This window comes from Bemisia tabaci, chromosome 8, assembly GCF_918797505.1.
Source record: "Bemisia tabaci chromosome 8, PGI_BMITA_v3".
NCBI classification, from domain to species: Eukaryota; Metazoa; Arthropoda; class Insecta; order Hemiptera; family Aleyrodidae; genus Bemisia; species Bemisia tabaci.
In genome coordinates this window covers 376,633-398,757 of record NC_092800.1, presented here as the reverse complement: position 1 = coordinate 398,757, position 22,125 = coordinate 376,633, and the positions used below count along the sequence as shown (strand labels likewise).

Sequence of the window (22,125 nt, the reverse complement as noted above, 5' to 3'; positions counted from 1 at the left end):
GGTTGCCATTTGAAAAAAAAAAAGTTAGCCCCCGCCCCCCAAAATTTTGGGGGGACCAAAAAGTTGCTACTTTAGACCGAGGAACATTCCCAAAGTTTCAAACTTCTGTCTCAATTTGGAAAAAAGTTACAGGGGTGGTCAGTGACTTTTGGATAACCCTGTATAAACGAATCACTAGCGCAGCTGCAGTTATTTACACAAAAATCAGTTTGCGAACAGTAATTCACAGATCTTAATCAAAATTAAAACCTTGCAGATTTTGCAACAAAAAATATGTACCTGCAATAATTTTTACTCGCAGACGCCGCGACTTTGAATTCTCGCACAACCAAAAGCACGCGCACGTTATATAGCGCCTTCAAAATCGTAGAGATACCTCAAACGCTGCACCGTTTCTCATACGTTCCATGACCTGTCAGACGTTGACAAATTTTGTTTTTCAAAATATGAATTTTCAGGGAAATCTGTGAATGTTTATCTTCGAACTTTTCAGGGGATTTTATCAACAATTGGATCTAAATTATCTGAAAATTTCAAGAGGAAGTATGTGTTATTCCTCTCAAAAATTGAACATTATTTACCGGAGGAATTTTGGCAACCCTTGAATAATCATACAGTGTTCTTCCATAGCACGGCAGTGTTCTCAGGTTTGCCACAGTCAGGGAAAACCGGGAAATGTCGGGGAATTTTAAAAAGTCAGGGAAAACCGGGAAATGTCAGGGAATTTTAAAAAGTCAAGGAAAACCGGGAAATGTCAGGGAATTTTAAATAGTCAGGGAAAATGACGAAAATGTCAGGAAAAATTTGTTGAAGCATCTTCATTTGCTTTCTAGAATGGGTTTGAGATTTCGAACAAGAAATTTTGCCCGAAAACTATTGTCAATTATGCCTTCTTAACCATCCGTCACATCTTCCTATGTTATGGGGAATTCCACCAAAATGTGTCAGGAAAATTTCAGGGAATTTCATTTCCTTAATTCTGTGGCAACACTGTGTAGGTGCGCAACGTCCACCCGCGATCCACGAATCGGGCGATCCATCACATTTGTTGCCTCTCAGCAGAGGGTCTACTAGTGCAGACTTTCTCGAAGTAGTAATGACTTTTCAACGGCGATCCGGAACTACTAAAAAATTGCGGAAATTCCTCGAGGAGCTCCGGAATTTTTCCTTCATACTACGCGTCCTTTTTATTAGGCCTTGGAAATATGCAATCCCCTGCGCGTTAATTCTTAAACTATTAGTCGCCCGCAAGATCGCGATTGTGCAGTCAGTTGACCTGTAAGCCACCAATTGAATTTTGTGTCTTCGTCATTTTTGCCGCAATTTGAGCGATACTTTCGAATTTTCACAAACGGAGCTATTGAAAAACTACTGAATTTTTCTGTCGAGGAGATATTGAATTTCTTGGGAATGCACTGAAAAAGTACTGATTTTCGGCCATCCTGTTTCAGTGAAGAGTCTGGACTGGGACTTTAGGGAGTATCTGAATTTCCACGTGAGCCCTGCGGGCCGATTATTGAAATTGATAGGCAAAGCAGACGAAAGGTATATGGAGAGATCCTACTGGTGGAAGCTGGTGGTTACAATGGACAAAGAGAGTGGGTAATAGACTAAGTAACGGCCGCCCACGAGGGACCCGGTATTCAGTCCATGATTTTCTCCCTTCGTCTATACTAACCACCCATTTCAACCGAGAAGATAGCTTCATACTCCCTATGTCTTCTTTGTCTATCGCTTTGTTTATCAATTTCAACAATCAGTCAGCAGGGGAGCCAGAGAGGTCACAATGGCGTTCTTGCATGAGTCAGGGATTTGCGCTTTGACGATGGTGCACCTGCAGAAATGCGTATCTCAGTTTGCTTCGTTGCAGACTTCCTGTCATACTTTATTTTCTGCATGGAAAACCACTGAATGTAATTTTTTTTAAAATGCCAGGGATTTTTCTTATATCTTTATTTCATTAGCTTCTTTCAATCCAACGCTGTATCATTGTTTCTGATCGAGTGCCGCCGCCGCGCCGGTCGGCGCGAAACGCGTAATATGGGCGCCTACGAGGCTGCAGGAATACTTGACGCATTGCACCAAAACGTAGTGCGATCGCTGGTCGGCGCGACACGCATATCGACGGTGAAACTCCCAAACCACGTATCTCGTTTGCGGTGTTTAAAAATCTCCGCTCCTATTATTAATTTTTTGCTGGAAGCGAATCAACATCTTTCCGTGTAGTTTTCACAGATATTTCTTCGTACAGAGCAGAAAAATCACAGATATTTTAGGAAATGTACGTTGAGTGGTTTTTCTTTCAAAAAATAAAGTATGACAGTAAGTCTGCAACGTTGTAAACCGAGATACGTGGTTTGGGAATTTCATCGTCGATATTAGCTTCATACTCCGTATGTCTTCTTTGTCTATCAATTTGAATAATCGGCCCTTGGAGGCTCATCCGGAGACGGATGTACGGCCCGACGTGAGAGGAGCGAGGATTTTGGACGGCCGTTGGTTTGGTGTGAAGCCCTGTTAAATCAAGTTGGGGCTTGATGAGTTTCGTTTGTTGGTTGTTTCAGTTTGAGTTGAGGACGGAGCATGGTAGTCGGGTTGGAGGAGCGATGATAATGGACGAGCAGCCGCACCAGGAGCTGGTGAAATGCGTCGTGGTCGGCGACACCGCCGTCGGCAAGACCCGGCTCATCTGCGCCCGCGCCTGCAACAAACAGGTCTCCCTCTCCCAACTCCTCAACACACACGTCCCCACCGTCTGGGCCATCGACCAGTACAGGATCTACAAAGACGTAAGCACCGCAAACATCAACACAGGCTTAAGGGAATTTTAAAAACTCACGCAAAACCGGGAAATGTCAGGAAAAATTTGTTAAATCCTCTTTCCTTCCTTTCTAAAATGGGTTTGAGGTTTCCTACTACAAATTTTGCCTGAAAACTATTTTCAATTTTGTCTTCTTAACCATTCGCCGTATCTTCAATTGTCAGGAAATTTCACCAAATTGTATCAGGGAAAACTATTTTCTAAATTCTGTGGCAACCCTGTCAACAACAACTCAACCACAGATAAACTACAAAATCTAAATGTCAATATTTTCACAATGGAGAATTTGCATGCAAATTTTTTATCGCCTCATCTGAAAGTGCTTAAAGAGCTGATTTCACAGTATTTTTATAATTTTTTTCTGTTATGGGAAATAGTATAAGACGTTGATTTAAAAGTGAGAAAATGCGCCACCTGGTGACGATATCTGGCGGCATTTCCCATTTAAACACACGTATTTTAGCAGATTAGATCATTTTGTCATAGGTATCTTCTCCAATAATTGTTCAATTCATGAACAAAGGGTATCCTCGTGTTCAGTTTACTCAGTAGTTTCCATTTAAACACGAAATTTATCAAAGCTCAGACACCTGCAAATTCTCTATCGGACGTATTTCTGATGGACGTAACCAGAGACAGGTTTTAAAGAAAAGGTGTGCTCCAGGGTGGAGCCATTTCCATTTTTCTACGAAATCTTTTGACGGGTAGTGAAAAAACATTTAATGCTGTTTGCTCTCAAATGGGAGAGAATTCCCTTAAGGTGATTCGTCAAGCTCAAGTGACGTGGTCGAACTGACTTGCGATGTTTCGCATCGATTAGGTCAAACATCTCGGCGGATTTTGAATTTTTAGCAAAGAAAGGACGATAGTCCCCGCGCATAAGCCTAAAGAATCATTCTAAACCCAAAAATCGGCAAAATTCAGAGAAATGAAAGCAGAATAGTGTTTGGAAAGAAACCTCGCATTAGATATAGAAATCGGTAGCTGAATCGATTGCGAGGTTTTTTTCCAAACTTTATTCTGCTTTCATTTCTCTGAATTTTGCCGATTTTTGGGTTTAGAATGATTCTTCAGGCTCATGCGCAGGGGTCATCGTCCTTTCTTTGCTAAAAATTCAAAATCTGCCGAGATTTTTGAGGCAAAAGACGCGACACATCGCATGCCAGTTGGACTACTTCTTTTGAGCTTGAAAATAATCACCTTAAGATTCGAGGGGTTTTTCCTGAGCGCGGGTGAATGCGAGGGTGCCAGGACTGGCAACGGAGGAAGGAGCCGCAGCCTGTGAATGACTCGACTCGTGGATCATGGTTCATGGGCGTAGTTGAGAAAGAGCGACTCCGGCACCGGCACCGCTAAAGGGTTGATTCCGAGGTCAAGGTCAACACTCCACGCTTTCACCCTCCTCCCGGTGCCCCTCAGCCTCAGCCCCGCGCCACCGCCCTTCCAACAAGCGCCACCGAAAGCTGCGGTGTAATCTAGTTCCAGGGCCGGACTGGCCATAGGGGCGGGGAGGCGATCGCCCCCTAACAATTTGCCGCAGAAGCCCTGGAGGGGCCCCCGCGGCGATTTTTTCGATTCGTCGTTTTTTTGTTCCCGGTAATGTTGTAATTTTCCAATCTTTTACAGTCACTACCATGCCTCAAAATCCTTGAAAATTTGTCTCTAAGAGACATAAAAAAGTCACCTAAAGTTTTTAATAAAGAATATACAGGGAAATCTAGTGGGCTCCTGGGGGCCCCAGAAATGATGAAGGGGCCCTCCGAAGAATCTTGAGAATGGGTTACTTTGAAGTTCAAACACTCTTGAATTTGACTCCAAAAATACTTAAAATTGCGCTTAATAGAGTGTGAAATTTTTAAAATTTTCCGAGGGAGGGGCCCCCGAACGACGCAGGAGGGGCCCCCAAATCTAGGTCGCCTCCTAACTTTTCGACTGCCAGTCCGCCCCTGTCTAGTTCCCGTTACGAATGACGAGCAAGAAGGCACTTGTTCTCAAAATGAGGAAACGATGCACTTCACATTTTCAAAATCCCTATCTCTTTCTTTCTCGCTCACTCGGGGTTACTCCCAGCGCAGTGCTGCCGTCCTTAGGAAAAACGCCAAATGAATCTTCAGGCATTGCCAAATTTCCTTTGATCAAATGCGAATTTCTAAGTAAGTTCATGAATTTTTTTGGTGGAGAGAGGTATCGAGAAACGGGGGGGGGGGGGGGGGGGGGCACCTCCCTACCACCATGCAGCCCAGCCTCCCGAGGGCGCTTTACGCCCCAAGGTCGCAAGCCTCCCACTTTAATTAAATAAGTAAAAAAAAAGATTTTTCAATGAAACGAAATTTTAATCCAATTTTGAGGCCCTCGACTGTTCCTTTAAACAATTTGGGGGGGAAGGGGGGCTGGGTCAGGCCAGTCTTACGTAATAAAATGAGAGGGGAGGAGTGTGTCAGAGGCTGTCTTACGGATGCCTTATAGGGTGTCTAGCGTCAGGATTTTCCCGATTCTATCAGGGTTTGAGATCAATGAGGATTTCATTTCGATTTCATCAGGATTTGAGGAAAAATCGGTCGTAAAATCAGGATTTGAGAAAAGTTGGCCGTCCGATCGGATTTTTCATCGAGCTATTTTTGTGAAGTTACATTTGCCTCGCGTGAAGTGATGACCTCTTAATGTTTCTCCGCAAAAAATCAGGATTTGGAAAAATTATGAAATCAGGATTTAGCAGTAAAAAATCAGGATTTCCCAAAATAATAATAATAATAAAAAAAAAAAACTAGACACTCTATTACAGAGAGGAGAGGGGGTGGAAAAGTCGGCTAAAATGTCTTTTGTAATACTTGAAGAGTCCGTTGGGTAAATATTGAATTTTGATTGCAGGTGCTGGAAAGATCCTGGGAAGTTGTGGATGGAGTGAATGTTTCTCTCCGTCTCTGGGACACGTTTGGCGATCACGAGAAAGACAGGAGATTCGCCTACGGCAGGTAAACATCTCATCAACAATTTTTCACGCAGTGAGCACCTTTCATTTCCCACGAGTCGGAAGACGATCATTTAGAACTTTGAATAGGCAACTAAACGTGCTCTGCTGTGGGGAATTGCCTAATCTACTGTTTGAAGGCGATTTAACGGCACGAAAAGAACGCAGTCGGGCCGTCATTGTTGCCGTGCGGAATTTGTACGGATCACGGCTGTAGGAAAGTATTGCCTTCCCACAATGCAACATTTCAAAATTTCTGCATATAATTTAGTTTTAAGAAGAAGAACAAATCGACAGTGCAACTTGACATTTTTACAGGATGATCATGAAAATGGTGAAGGGAAGTCAAAGAATATTTACAGTCATTGTGTTGACTGATTTTTTCCTCGAAAAATAAAGTGTATGCGGAGATTTAGAAACGTTACCGTTGAGATGGTGTTGGAAAACAGTCATCGGAACGTCATGAATAAAGGGATTTTTCAGTGAAAATTTTGATAAAATTGACATCATAGTCTGGTTCTCTGGTTTTCCAGAACTTGTGCACTCTAAAACTTAAGTATTGAATTCTTAAAAGCAGATGTAATTTTTTTGTAAAAATAGAGTAGTTTTGCCAACAATCCAATTCTTACCTACTTTTGTTTCCAATATCAAAGAGCTCTAGTCTCATATAAATATTTTCTCTAATTTTACTTAATTTTTGCGAATTTTCAGATCGGATGTAGTGCTTCTCTGTTTTTCGTTAACTAGTCATGTCTCTCTTCGAAACTGCAAAGCCATGTGGTATCCAGAAATCCGCCGATTTTGCCCGCAAACCCCTGTTCTCCTGGTTGGCTGTAAAAATGATTTGAGATTCATGTATAGAGACGACAGCTACTTAACATACTTCAGAGATAAAAGTCCTTTCGTCCGGTAAGTTCCTGAATGGTCACGTTATTTCGGCCATGCCAAGGAAAAACGTCGTATGAACATTCAAAAGTTGCCAAATTTCCTGGGATAAAACTTGTACTTTTAAGGAAAGCTATACATATTTTTCTTTGCTATGTTCAGATATTTTACCCAGTAAATTCGATTTTATTGAAGGATATGTGACAACGTTCAAAGGCTCTTCAAAAGCATTTTTCCTTAGCACAGTAGTAATAGCGTGTAATATATAGAGAAATTTGGAAGAAAGTGAAGAAAAGAGAAGCTACTAAGAAAAAAAAAGAAAAATGATCTCAAAACAGGGAGCCATTTACAGATTTTTGTGAAATTTTCTGCCGGCAAAGGAAACTCTATACCTCGACTTTTGTTTGCTTTCCACCAAGAAAGAGGAAAGAAAAGAAGAGTCCCACCCAACCTCAAAATTGATACTGGAAGAATTATAGCCTGTAATCTCCGTTCCTATCTCTTTTTATTTTCCTGACCCCTTTTTTTAAGTGTAACTAAAACTCATATCAGCACAAGCTTTTTGGTGAAGTGTAATTATTCTATGAAATGATTTTCCTAAAAAGCATTATTACGTACTTCCAATGTACTGTACTAATATTTTTCCCGTTTTTGCTTCAGACCAACCAGAAAATGCGATCTCGTAATGCCTGATGAGGCGCGGGCAGTAGCCCGAGAGCTTGGTATCCATTATTATGAGACAAGTGTCCTTACCTATTTTGGTGTCAATGAAGTTTTTGAAAATGCCATAAGAGCCGCTCTAATTGCCCGGCGACAACAGCGCTTCTGGATGACAAATTTGAAGAAAGTTCAACGTCCTATTTTACAGGCAAGTGTTAATTTTTTAATTTCAGTTTCCATCTGTAGAATCGTGCAATTACGAATTTATCCATAAATAAGCTAGATCTTGATTTTCACGTGATTATAATAACTTTTCCTCTAATAAATTTATGCAGAAAACTCACACCTTCTCCTTGATACGAGTTTCTTGAGTTCAGTGAGAAAAAAAATCAGATAAAAAAAACCGGTAAACTTTGTTCTATTATAACTCGTACTTATAAACTTGTGGTACATAAATCTGAGGTAGCTCAAAGTAGAATTTTATAAGGACATCATTTGTATTTTCAATGCTACAATTTCCCAAGGGTGCATCAAGTGCCTAATCTCATGATTTTTGGATTGTGCCAAACCAGAGACAAATCTTGGGGCAAGAGACAATATTGACAGTGAAACTACCAGACCCTGTACCTTGTTTGCAGTGTTTAAAAATCTCCTCTCCCATTTTATTTCTTGAAGGAGAAAAAATCAATATAATTTCTCGTAATTTTCACAGAGTTTTTCTCGCACTGAAAAGAAAAAGATTGGAAGTTTTCAAGAATTGACGTTGAGTAGTTTTCCATTTAAAAAAATAAGTATGACAGGAAGCCTACAACGTTACAAATAGAGATACGTGGTCTGGTAGTTTCACCATCGATATGTAGTAGTACTTAGTATTGATGAAATAGTATTGATGAATATTTAGAGTAAATTATGTATATTAGATTTATAACAATTTTTACTTTGACTTTGTAATCTTTTGTTTTGTTTTAAATCAAAAGAAACAATAAATTATTATTATTATTATTATTATTATTATTATTATTATTATTATTATTATTATGTATTTAAAATTGTGATGAATTTTTCTTTTGTTTTTCCTCATCACTAACATAAATGGGGATACATCGGTGACTTTATTGTAAAAATTGGAAGTTTTACCGTGAGGTTAAAACATTGAATTGCATAAAATGGTGGTTTTGAAACTTTTTACACTGCCATAATTTTTCTAAAATTCTTTTTTCCGAGTTGAAGTATCCCAAAACCAAATAAATTTCTAGGTAACACAGCAGAAGGAAATAAGGTCGTAAATTTTGACTTTGTGTTTTTTGCTGGAGAATGAGAGGTTGGTTTTAAAAGACAGCAATATTACTGTGATTTTTGTCATTGACTGTGAAAGAGTCTTGTATTATAGTTGTGAAGTTATCGTAAAAACTTACTTTTTCTACGATACGTGCCATCATGTTTCAAAGTCTTCATTCACAAGAAGGTAATCTTGGGCAGGATGACTTAGACTCATTACTTTGTTTTTCATTTTAGGCTCCATATTGTCCTCCGAAACCGTTGTTACCGGAAATATTCGTGCAAGACTCTGTTTTTGAAGATAACTTAGTTGAGCTTTACAAACAACAAGCCTACACTGACGTAGTTTTTGTCACTGGATCAGTCGGTTTCACAGCACACCGTTTTATACTCTCAGCAGCCTCTCCGTCTTTACATCGGCTATTACTCTTGAATGATAATGCTGGCAATGAGGTTGGGCGCAGTGCCAGCGAATCAAGTATGGTTAGTGCAATCATGACAGCAGTAATATACACTTTATCATATTCCTCCAGATACTGAGAGTGTAGCAACAGCCATAACGCTTTTTCAATGAACCTGAGAGTTAAGAGCCCTGCTTTTGACATATTATTCTATTTAGCACAGGTTTCAAGTATAATAAGAGAAGATGCAAAAAGCGACTGTAAAAATTTAATTTTTCAACTCAATAAAAACTTTCGGAAACTGGCTTAAAACCTGGAAGGTCGAAAAGCTGTTATTATATTCGAAGCTTTATAGCCATCTCCCAATAATTCATCTTCATCCTGTAAATGTTCGTTTTTTGTGGCCGACAAATTCACTCTCTTTTGATTGCTCATCAATATTTTTTTCTTTCTTTCTTTCAGGTTTCATCATTTGGAGAGACAACACAAGGCGATTTCAATGAAGACACCGAACACCTCATACGAACAGACAAACATTCAAAGTTTGTTGTTTTTCTTTTCCTCTTTTCAGTCTTATCTGTGTCTCACAGTCACAGAACACTAGTGAATCAATAGACCTACTAGTATACAATAAAAGAAAGGATTTACTCAAATGATCCGTTTTGGAAAAACATGCGATTCAAGTAAAAACAATCAAATCTCAAATTTTTAATGCCAGTCCTTTTTTAATAAGCTCAAAAACTTCAGGACAAAATTTTTTAGTACAATCTGCATTTCAATGATGTAATAAGAATTTGGAAGGAACTGTGTTCAAGGCCAGCATCAGCGCTGGTTACAGATTACTCTCAGTGCATATTTTTTTTTTCAATGGAGCAGAGACCAGACATATTTAAAGGGTTCTAGTGTAGATTTTGGCAATTGAAATTTTATGAAAAACCATAAAGTTCATTAAAAATTTTAAAAAAATCCCTTTTTAAGGGGAAAAATCTAATCAAAAGTTGAAAGTCCGAGTTCGCATAGCAAGGCGCAGCCTAAAATTGCGTTCATCTAATCAGTAAACGCTGTCTCCCCGCCTGGCTACGTCATCCCGGTTGGCCATAAATATTGATTCATACGACATTTTCTGGCATTTTTAAAACGGGATTTCTTTGCCATTGAACGGTTTTAAAAATTCTGAAAAAATTCCTTGAGGCTTTGTTCACCTGGTACTTTAAAAAAATGGACTGAGAAAAAAGGTGCCACTGACCTATTGTCATCTCATTTCCTAAATCAATTTCCCCTTATTATTCCCATTATTTCTTGATCTTTACAGATTATGGAAGCAGTTGAAAAGGAGATCTAGCTGTCAAGTTTTATCGTCAAGTAGTTCTGCTTCAGCAGACCATTGTAAAAAATTTAACAAAGACTTATCCCACCCAGCCTTTACATCTATTAAAATTCAGCAAGTAAGTAATTTTTCATTAATTTGAACGCATTGAGCCACAACTGAAATCATAGGTTTCAAAGTTAGGGTCTCATTTTTTCTTCTCTTTTCTCTTTCTTTCTTTCTTTCTCCCTTTTTTTCTCTCCTAAACTAAACATTGTTGGTTGAAGTTCAACAACATGCACTCAACTCTTTGTTGTCGATTTTCAAAGTATTATATCCACTTTTTTTTTTGTTTTCTTGAGACAAATGAATTGAAATTTTTCTTTCTTAGTTTTATAAATTATGTACTGAACAAGATTTCTGACACTTATATTTATTTTTATTTTATTTTATTTTATTTTTTTTAAAAAGAAAAATAAAGCTGACAATTTTGTTTTGAAATGCCGCAATTGAAATAGGTATGTATGTTTTAAAACTTTTTCCTCGATTTTCACCCATCCCAGCATTACTATCTGCTACACCTTACTTTGGCACTTAATATGTGATTGAGAAAAGATATTGTAAGTTACAAAATTACAGAGTCCTATAAATATGCTGTTCTCAATGCTTATCGTAAGCTGACTTCATTCGAGAATTATTTGTTCAAACAATAGCTTTTTTCTGCACTAAATTTAGTGAGCTCATGGAAATCAAGTTAGAACTGTCAATTTACAGCAAGGAATAAGGAAGATTCTCATCATTACCTGATAATTTTTTGGAGGCGCAGGAAATAGCATTCCAAAAGTTAATTCAAGTCGTGATACGTTCCTTTCTGGAGTTCTTAAATCTTCAAGTACAAAATTATTAATGTACCCGAAAACCTATCCTTTGACACCAATCTAGTCAGTGATTACGGATGGAAACAATTGGACAGTGAAACTCCCAAACTTTGTATATCATTTGCGCTAATTTCAAGGAAGTTCTTAAGAATTGATGTTGAGTAGCTCTCAATTTGAAAAACGAAATATGACAGGAAGTCTGCAACGTTGCAAACCAAGATTCGTGGTTTTAGTGTTGAATTCCAATCTTCTTTTTTCACGGTCAGTGCATTTGTTTGATTGTTCAGGTTTTTTTTTCATTTTCAGTGCGAAGGCTCAGATCATGGTGGGCATGCAGTTACGTCCGTTCAAACTATTATAACCTTAAGCAAATTAGTAACTTCGCAAGCCATGCAACACTGTCTCCAATTTCTCTACACGGGCTCTTTTGATACCCGACTACCAGTCAGCACATTACAGGTCAGTTTCTTGAAACTTCATTTTTCAATAGTTTTTCTATTTTGGTGATCATTTGTAGAATAAATAACCTTATATGCAGACTTTAATGGTGTGATGCTGCTCTCTTCTGAGCATGAGATACGAGAGGAAGAGAAGGGAGAGAGAAGGTAGGAGTGCGCAGGTGCGACTACATAGAGAGGGGGAAGGGAGACGCATTGCGGGCCAGCACACAAGCGGCGTGGCAGCAGGTTACTCTTGAAAGGACCCGCCGACGAGAGAGATCTCAGTACCTATTTCATTCATTCATTTTTCGGACAGCCAGCTGATTTGGGTAAAAGGTTTGTAGAGCCTAAATCTGCCTTTCATCGATATTTTCCCTTGCTCCCATTGACACTTCTGCTAACTATTCGTTCCCGGGTCGGTGCCAACGGCGACGACTAGCTCGGATAGTTGGAGTGGAGGACGAGTCTGTTCGGTTGCGATCGCAATGAGGTCGCGGGTGATCAGACCCGCTGTCATAATATGGAAGAAAGCTTACAATCCAGTCATCGGTACTCTTGCATTAAGAAGTGTTTCACGCACATTTTTGTGGGAAAAAATAGCAGGAAATTTCAGTACCTTGGTTGTAAAATCTTCTCAATGCTTCATTCTTTGCTGCCTGACTGTTTGCTAAGGGTTCCAAGAGCAGCCTGGCCCTCCAAAAAAATTATGATCGTATGCCGTGGCTCAATGCTTACCAATAGATGCCTTCAAGGGGTAAATAAGCCCATGACTCCTCATATAATTCTTCCTCTGATTCCAATTCAATGCATTATTTATTTTCCATCGACAGAAGCCTCCACAGTTTTTGCTCAATGGTAATTAATTTATTTATCAATTGTAAAGTGCAAATTTTCCATTTGCTGCGTATGTGCTTTTTTTTTCTCCCATACTCAAAGAGTTATTAGGATCATGAACCTAGTTTTTCCCCAAAAGATCTCCTTTCTTCTTTTGAATTTTCTTAGCAGTTGAACGATATCTTGAAATCGGTTTTTGTTTAAGTTTGGTGGAACCTTTAATTTATTTCTCTCTCTTCAGGAAATTCGTCAAGCTGCAGAATTTATGGACTTAGCAGAATTACTGGTGTTTGTATCAAACGTCCAGTCCCATGAAGAATTCTTGAATACAGCATTGAAGCAGAGGTTCAAATTGGTAAGATACTTAGTGAAAATTTGGGATATTCATGAAAACAACGGCAATATGTAAATATTTGTATTATTTACCGCAAAAATTGGATCAAGCAGCAAATTTTATAGCCGTTCTTTATAGCAGAGGTAGTAAAATGCCGGAGAGATTCCCTGAAAAATGCTTTCTACGGTTTTTAAATGTTGAACTGAGAGTATTTCAAAATCTAGTGGTAAATAATAACATTCTCAATTTTTTCAGGACAAACCAACCTTGCAAAATATAAAAATGATGAAAAATATCAGACGTTATTGTACTTTTTCTTTGTCAGTACATTAAATTTAATCACTAAAAATATAAAAGTGTTTTTTTTGAGAATTCTGTAAGAAAGTAGTCAGAAATTGAATGAGGAAAAAAAGGTAGTATAAAAATTAAAAATCCTAAACTCAAGAAATGAATGAAAGCAAGTGCCAATGCGTGGTGAGTGTGGTACCCCATGGTCCTTTTTTAAGTCTATTTTGACACTTTAAAATGTTAACCTTAAAAATAAAGCAAGGGGTCCCGAGACATCTGTTCTAATTTAATTTTTGATTTTGAGTTTTTCAATTTTCTAATTCCCTCTCTTTCCTTTTTTATCCAGCTCATAGTTGTTTAGTTTAGCTCGTTTCATCCATTAATTTCGGCTTTGCCTATATTTCTTTCAGTTTCATACCTAGTAAAAATTTGTCTTAATTCTGATCATTGTATATTCTGATTTCAGACTTTTAGATCTAGGTTGAATGAAATCTGTCTTGGTGAAGGTGCCTTCTCTGATGTGCTATTTCAATTAGATGATGGGCTCTTCGCTGCTCATCGCGCTTTACTCATGGCTCGCTGCGACATGATGAAAGCAATGTTCTCAGGAGATTTCCGTGAAAGCAATGCCAAAGTGGTATGCTTCTATTTCCCCACCAAAGTACCCCTAGCAAACAGTTCCTAGACTCACTACCCGAGGACCTTTCAACAGTAACAAGCTAATTTCCACAAAATCGAAAATTACTTTAAACATTACATTTTTTCTGGAGTACCAAAGACAACATGTTGTTTAACAGACTAAGTGCAATAACAGATAATAGAGTAGTGTCTATAACGTCCAAAAGATAGCATTAGCAGTGCGTTCTAAAGCAGTTTTCTGAATTAAAAATGTGAATAAGTCAAAATCAATTGTTTAACATTTAGCTAGTTGTGATAAGTCTTCACTTATTTGCACACCCCACTTAGAGTTCAGAACCTCTCCAGTCTTGATTGTATATCATTTGAGAATGCAGAGAATACGCGAAGAAGTGAGAAAACATCTTCTTAGAGCTGTGTCACATGAACATTTTGACACATACGATTTCCTAAAATTTTAAAAAACTACACTGGAATAATGATCGTTTAAAGTACTTAGTTTTGAAAAAGTGTGTTTAAAGTTTCATTTACCATGTTCAGGGCTCAAGATCATCGGATTTTAATTTAGCTTCATGATCTCAATTGGTAATCAACAAAAGTGAAAACAAAAAACAAAAATGGGCAAAACCGCTTGCAGCTTAATCCTCAAGATTAAAAAGCATGTTTTCCATCTGAAACTCAGAAGGTATTTCAATGAAATTGAAGAAGAATTTTTTTTTTTTTAAAAAAAGAAATGACGTTTTGCATTTAAGGTTTCTTTTACTGAAAATGGTCATAACTTCAATTTTTTTCAGATTCTCTTTCCTGGAGTCAAGGAGGAAACTTTTGAACAATTAATGACTTTCTTGTACACGGATAAAGTTTCGTCTGATTTTCTCTATTGCAAAAAAACAGCTGCTGTTTCGCAGTCGAGACACCATGTTCTTGATATTTTAGAGCTAGCCAACCGACTATGTTTGCCAAGATTAGTTAACCTCATCGAGAAGAAAATAGTGGAAGAACTGATCTCATTATCAGGCACAAATGAATCTGAGATAGTCCAACACTGTATTCGCTTACTCGAGCCCTGTAAGGTATGCATAAACACTTTACAGTTAACACTGTAATTAAGTATCCATGACAAGCACTTTATAGTGCAGTTGTTCAAGACCATTAGAGTTTTGTAATGTCTAGCAGGAAAAATCATAAGAGTTGTTTACTGTCGTATCCAGTTGCCAAATTAAGTATGTTCGATTAGAAAGAATGGACTACAAGCCAAGGTATGAATTTAAGCATAATAGCACTTGTTTAATCTTCAAAATTTTCTGGAGAACTTGATTTGCACAACAAATTCCACAGAGTAGGTCTTAACTAAAATATTAACATTTTCAATCAGCATTGGTTACCAAAAATTGTAATTTCCCGCTCACAAGAAAAACTAGAGTCGAAGTGAATGTAATTGCGCACTACAACAGTTTTGGCAGGCTTTTCATTGAGTGGTGTTTCTCACCTGCCCTGTGTTGTTCAAAGTGCTAACAACTAGCAACAACTGAGCTGAAGCGCAGAGATTAAGGTTGCCACATTTTTGTACTGCAGAGATCTTTACGATAGTGTTTAGTGTGTGCTTTAACTCAAGAAAATTATTTTTTTTTTTTTTTATTATCAACAGAAATTTTAAATTTGTGTATGAAAAATACGCTATTATTTTGGTTAGGAGTTACTGTCAGTAATTCCTATTGTACGAACTGCGCTCTACATGAAATGTTGATGTGAAAATGAACATCTTATTGCTTAAATTCGAACCTCTATTGGTGGCCCATTTCATTTCCACTTCAAAAATGTTAAAATGAGTCATGACTATACATGCTAGACTTGTTAATTGGTTCCTTTACTGGTTAATGATTTCCTTTCTATAAATTTTTTCATGCCTCGAGTCAACGCTGTTGGATTTTATGGATTAAACTCACTCACTGATGGCATATCAAAAATAGTTAAGCTGTTCAAAAGCATAGTTTTTTATCCATGGGTTAAAATTTTGAACTATGGTTTTTAATTTTCAAAATTGTCTAATAAGCCCAAGACTTAGGTGGTATTTTTAATGCTTCTAGTTACACAATGCTGATCAACTGGCAGACTGGTTGATGAGTTATCTTTGTGTCAATTACGATAAACTTTGCAAACTGTCACCCAAGCTCTTGCGAATGTTACATCCGGACAATCAGCTCTATATCACAGAGCAGAGGTGGCCTCCTGTTTGGTAAGTATCTATTTCAAGATATATTTGGACGAATTGAACATCATTTTGCAATTAGGAGCTACACTTGCTTGCTCAGTTTAGAAATAATGTATACACTGTTAGCTTTCCCATGCACATAGTGAAGAATGGTGTTTTTATGAATAAGCCAATAGCTCCCAATTGCATAATACAGTCTAATTTATGCTGACAGGAACTATGCGCATAGAGTTTATCTGCAACACAGTCCCAGTCAGCATGAATATGTCCATTTGATGCATTCATCTCTTATTTTCCTTTATTTGTTCTCACACTTAAATTTAATATTAATGCACTGTATTAAACTACAAAGCATAACTTTGAATATGTATATTGACGACTGAGCTCGAAAAGTGCAGCTCCCTCACAATATCTCAAAATCTCTGCATATGTTTTAGTTTTTTCAAAATTAAATTAACCAAAATATCACCTCAAAATTTCCTGGTAATATATTTAAATGAGCCAAGAAAATTCATGGAAAATTTAAAATAACACTATTGGTGAGTTTTCTGCTCAGAAAAGTAAAACTTTAGTGAAGATTTGGTACATTGGAATCAGAGATAAGCATTTTTGACTTTACTTGTAGTGAAAAGATGGGTACAGGTTTGTGCAAAGCAGTGAGTCTGTATGCTTTTTCATGACTCAGACCGTGAAGCAACCAATGTTAGCTTTTGGTGGAGGGAGCTCTAGTTGGTTCGATAAGGTCATTCTCAGTTAAAATAGGCATTTGTTGTTCTGATAGAAGCTCAGAAAGTTCCAAGAAAAAAAAACTGAACCCTTGGACTATCAAGAACGGAAAAACAAAACATCCCAAGTGCCAACAGGTGTGTCGCTAAGATTGTGTGAGTTGTTCTTCTGTCTTCTGAACTTTTCATGTAGAGAATGTTCTGAATTTTGGTCTAAATGATTACTAGAAATTCTGCTTTTTGGTCAATTGAAGACTCATTAAATGGAGAAGACAATTGTGCAATGCTCTGAGTATTCGCACAGTGGTCAATGGAAAGAAACTATTGTTTTTAGCTTGTCTCAGTATTAAAAAATTACGTAAATTAATTAATTTGTGTCAGAATGGAAAAGGACAACCCCTCACTTCTGACTGAGAACACATGAAAAAACTAGAAATTCTTTTTTTTTGACCAATCAATCCCCCTCTCCCTCAATTTTCCACTCTCCTTTCAAAGGTCCCTCATCAAAACTAGGTTTCACCAAAAGTTTTTATCAGGGGCTGAAAACATCTCTTTTTTTCGTTTTTACTGACACTGATGTTATAAAATTGGAAGGTTTTAAAATCATGTAAGTTTTAACTTAAATATCCGTATTTCTGGAATTTCTGTTGTGAATCTTAATTTTTATGTTTTAGGTATTTAAAGGACTACGACAACTATGAAAAGTGCAAAAGCGAGCGTGAAAAAGAGGACCGACTGTTGTTCAAACGAAGCTCCTCGCCCTCCGGGTGCCTGTGCTTCTCGAGCAGTAGCAAAGCAAGTCGAACAACGCCTGCTAACCATATGTCTTTGACATCATCAAGTGACCGACCGCCTCCTCAGATTGTCGTCGGGTTTACGCTTGCATGACCCAAAATGTTAACCTTATTTTTCATATTTTGCTTTGTAAGTGTCATGCTATTGTCCATCATCATTTTTTGCATAGAGCTATGGGTTTTATAGGGATTCGTTCAGAGGATAGAACATGTCATAGCTGGTGTATAGGGCCGTTCGGTTTCCTGACTAATGTCACACAACAAAGAAATGAGAAGAAGGGAAGGATCTTGCATTGTGACACTATGCAAAACTGAGGACAAAGTGGCCATGATCCCCAAAAATTCTTAGCAGAAATTTTTCAATAGTATCAGGAAAAATATCAGCAAAAAAATCTAGCAAAACAAGAAGTAATTTTTAGAGAATGCATGAAGAGGGCAAAAGATAATAAAAAATGTTGAAGTTGCAGTGTGATTTAACTCTCGAATGGATCTTAGTTTTATTTGAATGTCTTGTTAATGTGAAAGTCAAATATTTTGTAAAAGTGTTTTTTTGAAAAACTGAGTTAAAAATATTCCAAAAATATTTGTTCGCAGGAATGTCAATTTTGCCACAAATCTAAAAGACTATGGGGAAATTGAAAACTTTTCTTATACTACATGCGTCCTAACTTCTTTTCTAATTTTTTTTCATTTCACCCATCACAAGTACATGAGTAACTTTTTCACCTTTGTAATGGCTCATTTATTTCAAACACTTTTGTTCAAAAATTAATAAACTTCTTATCAAACTCATTTCAACAAATTCATTTTCAGAAGTGAACGTTCGAAAAAAAGCCCTCCTGAACATGAAATGATTTTTTGTGTAATTTTGGGTGTCTTTTGACGAATGTAGGTGTCTCTTGAATTTTTAAGGTCGATAGTTGTCAGTCAGTGTTGTTAATAATCAGAAACTTCCATGAATTTGTCCCTCTATGAGCTGTAAGTTTAAGAATCAAGATCTCATTTTCATAGCAAATTTTTTTTCAAAGCATTAATGACTAATCGGAGGATATTCAATCTGCTTTGATTACAAGTCTTCTAATTTGAAGCAATTTTTTAAATTCTATATTTGTGGACAAAATTTACATCAATGCTTAAAGTCCAAACCTCCGTTCCTGACATCACAGAATTTCATACTTTATTTTTTCCTTGGAAATCTAGTCAATGTAATATCTTGAACACTTGATTGATTTTTCTACCCTGGTAGCAGGAGGATTTTCTTGTCAGATGCCTTGTTTCTTTTCAAAAAAGTAAAGCAGAGACTTTGAAACTCCAAAATGGAAGTACGTCGTAAGTACGGAAGTAAGTTTTGCCATTGATATGCGCCATTATTACAAGAACTTTTTGTTTTTCAACTTTGGCCGATAATATTTGGATGGATCCAAGTAGAATCAGCCTAACTGCATCTTATGTTGTTTAATTTCCTCTCATAATTTACCTTCTTTACAGACAACTAAACTACTTAATATCTTTAAACTTCCAGTGAATTTAAAACTGTAGATTATGAACATCATACCTGTAAATTTTCAAATTTTAATGTTACTTTGTTTATCTGTTTAAAAAATAAAACATGAGAGAATATTAGGAAACATGGAATGTATTTAGGCCGTTTCTGGCTAAATCCGTCCATTTCATCAAATCATAATAAATTCAAGTAGGTTGTGCAACAAATTCGAATACTGGTAAAAGAGCCCATGCCAATATTCAGATAAACTCACAATCAATATCTAAGTTTACCAATTTTGTGTTCTAGTTCTCAGCTTTATGCCGATTACTTCTCTCATTCTAGAATTCAAATTTTTCATTTTAGCGTTTCTTCAACATTTCTCTACACTCTGTAACTGATCTACAATATTGTTGTAATTTTTAAAATTTGTACTCTTTGCACCGTAGGTACTGCTGTAGACTCTGGTAGTCTTTTATTCTCTGCTCATAGCTAGGAAATTACTAAATAGCCGTACTTTTTCCAGTTGTAAGATTCAATAGCCTCAGTAATGCTGTTTTCAACTGCGTATTGTATACTTGTAGTCATTCAGTTGATGTGTATACATAATTTTTAGCAATACCTAAATGCAATTGGTTCAATTATTTCTCAATTATTTTGCTGAATTAGCTTAGGGTCTCGTGTAAGCATTCCAAGTAGGTACTTATGAAGTTTACAATTACTATAAATATTTTAATGTAAAGACACTCTTAGTGATAATATGACCTGTGATAATTTTCGATAAATTAGAGCATTTCGCTAATTGCAATTCTTTTTTGGTGCCAGGTAAAAGCTTTTGAAGCGCGATATATTTAGGGTGGCAACTCCCGGCAGCAACCTCTTTGATTAGCTTCAAAGTATCATCCCCATCTGTAAGAAAAAAAAGCACCATAAATCGACTCTCATATTTTTTTTGTACTTTTCTGGTTTTTTAGTAATTTTCGTCTCTCCTATACTCTTCTATGAGAGTAGAGTTTAGTTTCTCAATTATATTATATTTGTATGGAAGACATCAAATTCTATATTGTAGTTCAATCAAAGGCATTAAGTTCAAACGTAAGTTAAGGAAATAGCTGATCGGCAGCAGGAAAATAATTCTTTGGAATCTCTCCTGAAACATGTGAGTTTTTCTTAACTTATTCCATGAGTTTTTGGTTTCTCATTTCGAATTTAACTTGTGTTTTTCCAGTTCTGTTATCTTCAGTCTTACGCTTACACCTTAATTTTTTGCTTTTCCGCTGCTAATTAAATCAACATTAGTTGCTTTAAATCATCCAAACTTTCTTGAATGTACCTAATACTTTTCTTATTTTGTTTAATGACTTTATTTGATGAATGAATATCTTCAACTTTTGATAAAATAGATGGTGATATTATCAATCCTCTTTTTCAAAACAATAGGTTAGTCCTTTTCTTATGCTTCTACTCCGTGTCAAATAGTTAATCTGTTCCGCATTGCGTTCATCTCGCTAGCTTTACTCTTTCCTCAAATCAGCCTTTTGATTAAGATTATGATCCGAGTAAAAAGATTAAAATTAGATGGACATAGGCACTAGAGAGAATTATGTGATTGAAAATCTATGCTTAAATCAGAACCGAGTCAGAAGGTATTTAATGGTTGTCTTCCGAGGAAAATCTTTTTGTTTAGAAGTTCAGTTTTAGAAAAATATTTATTTGCTAAAAACAGACCAAAATCATCAAGCAAAATTTTGAATTTTTGCAGTCGTTTTCTGAATAATGCACTTGATTATTTGATTGCTGCGTCTCCTAGATACCTAATAAATTTTGACTCTTAGTTTATCACGCAACCATCAGCCATGTCTCAACTATTCTATTAATTTGTAACTGTAAACATTGTTAACTTCCATTTACATTGTTTTATACGTTTTTATTCTTCTAAGTATAGCTTGTAAATTTTATTCTTAAGATAATAATCCATACATTGAAAGTAGGAAAGTTTCGTAGACTTCTTGAATAATTTTTGGAACAGTGACTGTATTGAGCAGGAATATTCTGTAAAGTTAAAGCGAGTAAGTCCGCCATCCCAAAGCAGCAAGTTGGCTACCAAAAGCAGCATGACGACCTGACATAGGAATTCTGATCAAAGTTCCTTTGTCGGATCCTTTCGCTGATGACCAAAGTGACCTTAAGCTATTTAGCTTGTTATAATGACAAGACCTCAAAGGAACAAAGTTGCTCGATGTGATTTTGAAAATTGCACTTGCTTTTTTTTTCTTCTCTGTACAACAAAAAATTCTACCGCACAGGGAAGAACCCAAACTCAGTCAGCAGATCGAAACAGAGAAATATTTTATGTTTGATCAATAGAAATTCCTATCAATAATTCTCTGATGAGAATTCTTATTGAGTCAACAGGAATTCTTTTTGTTTCTGATGGTATTTCTATTGTTTCAATTATCAATTTAAGGAGATTTTCAGTTGACTCAACAAGAATTCTTGTCTAGGAATCACTTATTGGAAATTTTTTTTCGAGTGTATGGATCAAGTTTAGATTTTGGGGATTGCTTTAGATCTTGGAGTTTACTGTAAAAGAAACCTTTTCATCATACCCCGATAATTTTTTTCAAGATTAAAGTACTAATTAAATCAATATTTCTAAGTACAGCACCTTTATATTCAACTTGGCAGTGGTAGAAATAAGCTCAAAGCTTGGAAATTGAAGCAAGACTTGCAGAGTAAATGAACTTTAAGTTTAAACTCTTGCCCATATTATATCCAGGAGTAGGTAGGCTCTTTTAATATTTCCGATCAAACTTCTCTCCTATTGTCTTTAACAATGTTGGCTTCCCCATGTTAGAGAGAAAGTTGTCCTCTTTTTGTTGAATTTGTTACCACTGATTTGTGTGTACATGCGGTAGGAGAAAATTGTGCAGTACATATACATATTTGGGGTTCCGAAAACTTTGTAAAACACTATGGGGTTTAAGACAGACGTCATAAGAAGTATGCTTTGAACAGCTGTCACTGATTTTTTCCATCAATTTGAAGTTATTTAGTGCCATATATTTTTAAATAGTGAGTTTAGGTTACTGAATTTTTGCTTAAATTTAATTAAAATAAAGCTCTTTTCTATTTTATTCCATATGATGTGTACTTTCCTCTTTCTTTATTCCCAACATTTA

The 22,125-nt window shown here is 36.6% G+C and overlaps 1 protein-coding gene across 4 annotated transcripts in view; it reads left to right on the top strand.

Moving 5' to 3' along the window:
* Positions 1 to 22,085, top strand: part of RhoBTB (Rho-related BTB domain containing) — a 41,578-nt gene extending 19,493 nt beyond the window's left edge. For all 4 annotated transcript variants that reach the window (XM_019054718.2, XM_019054719.2, XM_019054717.2 and 1 more), the window contains exons 2-14: positions 2,565 to 2,789; positions 5,690 to 5,793; positions 6,501 to 6,698; positions 7,335 to 7,542; positions 8,850 to 9,095; positions 9,476 to 9,555; positions 10,326 to 10,458; positions 11,504 to 11,656; positions 12,713 to 12,826; positions 13,560 to 13,730; positions 14,524 to 14,802; positions 15,817 to 15,965; positions 17,341 to 22,085. In XM_019054718.2, the coding sequence (XP_018910263.2) occupies positions 2,607 to 2,789; positions 5,690 to 5,793; positions 6,501 to 6,698; positions 7,335 to 7,542; positions 8,850 to 9,095; positions 9,476 to 9,555; positions 10,326 to 10,458; positions 11,504 to 11,656; positions 12,713 to 12,826; positions 13,560 to 13,730; positions 14,524 to 14,802; positions 15,817 to 15,965; positions 17,341 to 17,554 (2,232 nt within the window). In that variant the 5' untranslated portion in view covers positions 2,565 to 2,606 and the 3' untranslated portion in view covers positions 17,555 to 22,085. The remainder of the gene's footprint in view (positions 1 to 2,564; positions 2,790 to 5,689; positions 5,794 to 6,500; positions 6,699 to 7,334; positions 7,543 to 8,849; positions 9,096 to 9,475; positions 9,556 to 10,325; positions 10,459 to 11,503; positions 11,657 to 12,712; positions 12,827 to 13,559; positions 13,731 to 14,523; positions 14,803 to 15,816; positions 15,966 to 17,340) is intronic.
* Positions 22,086 to 22,125: the final 40 nt, after the last annotated feature.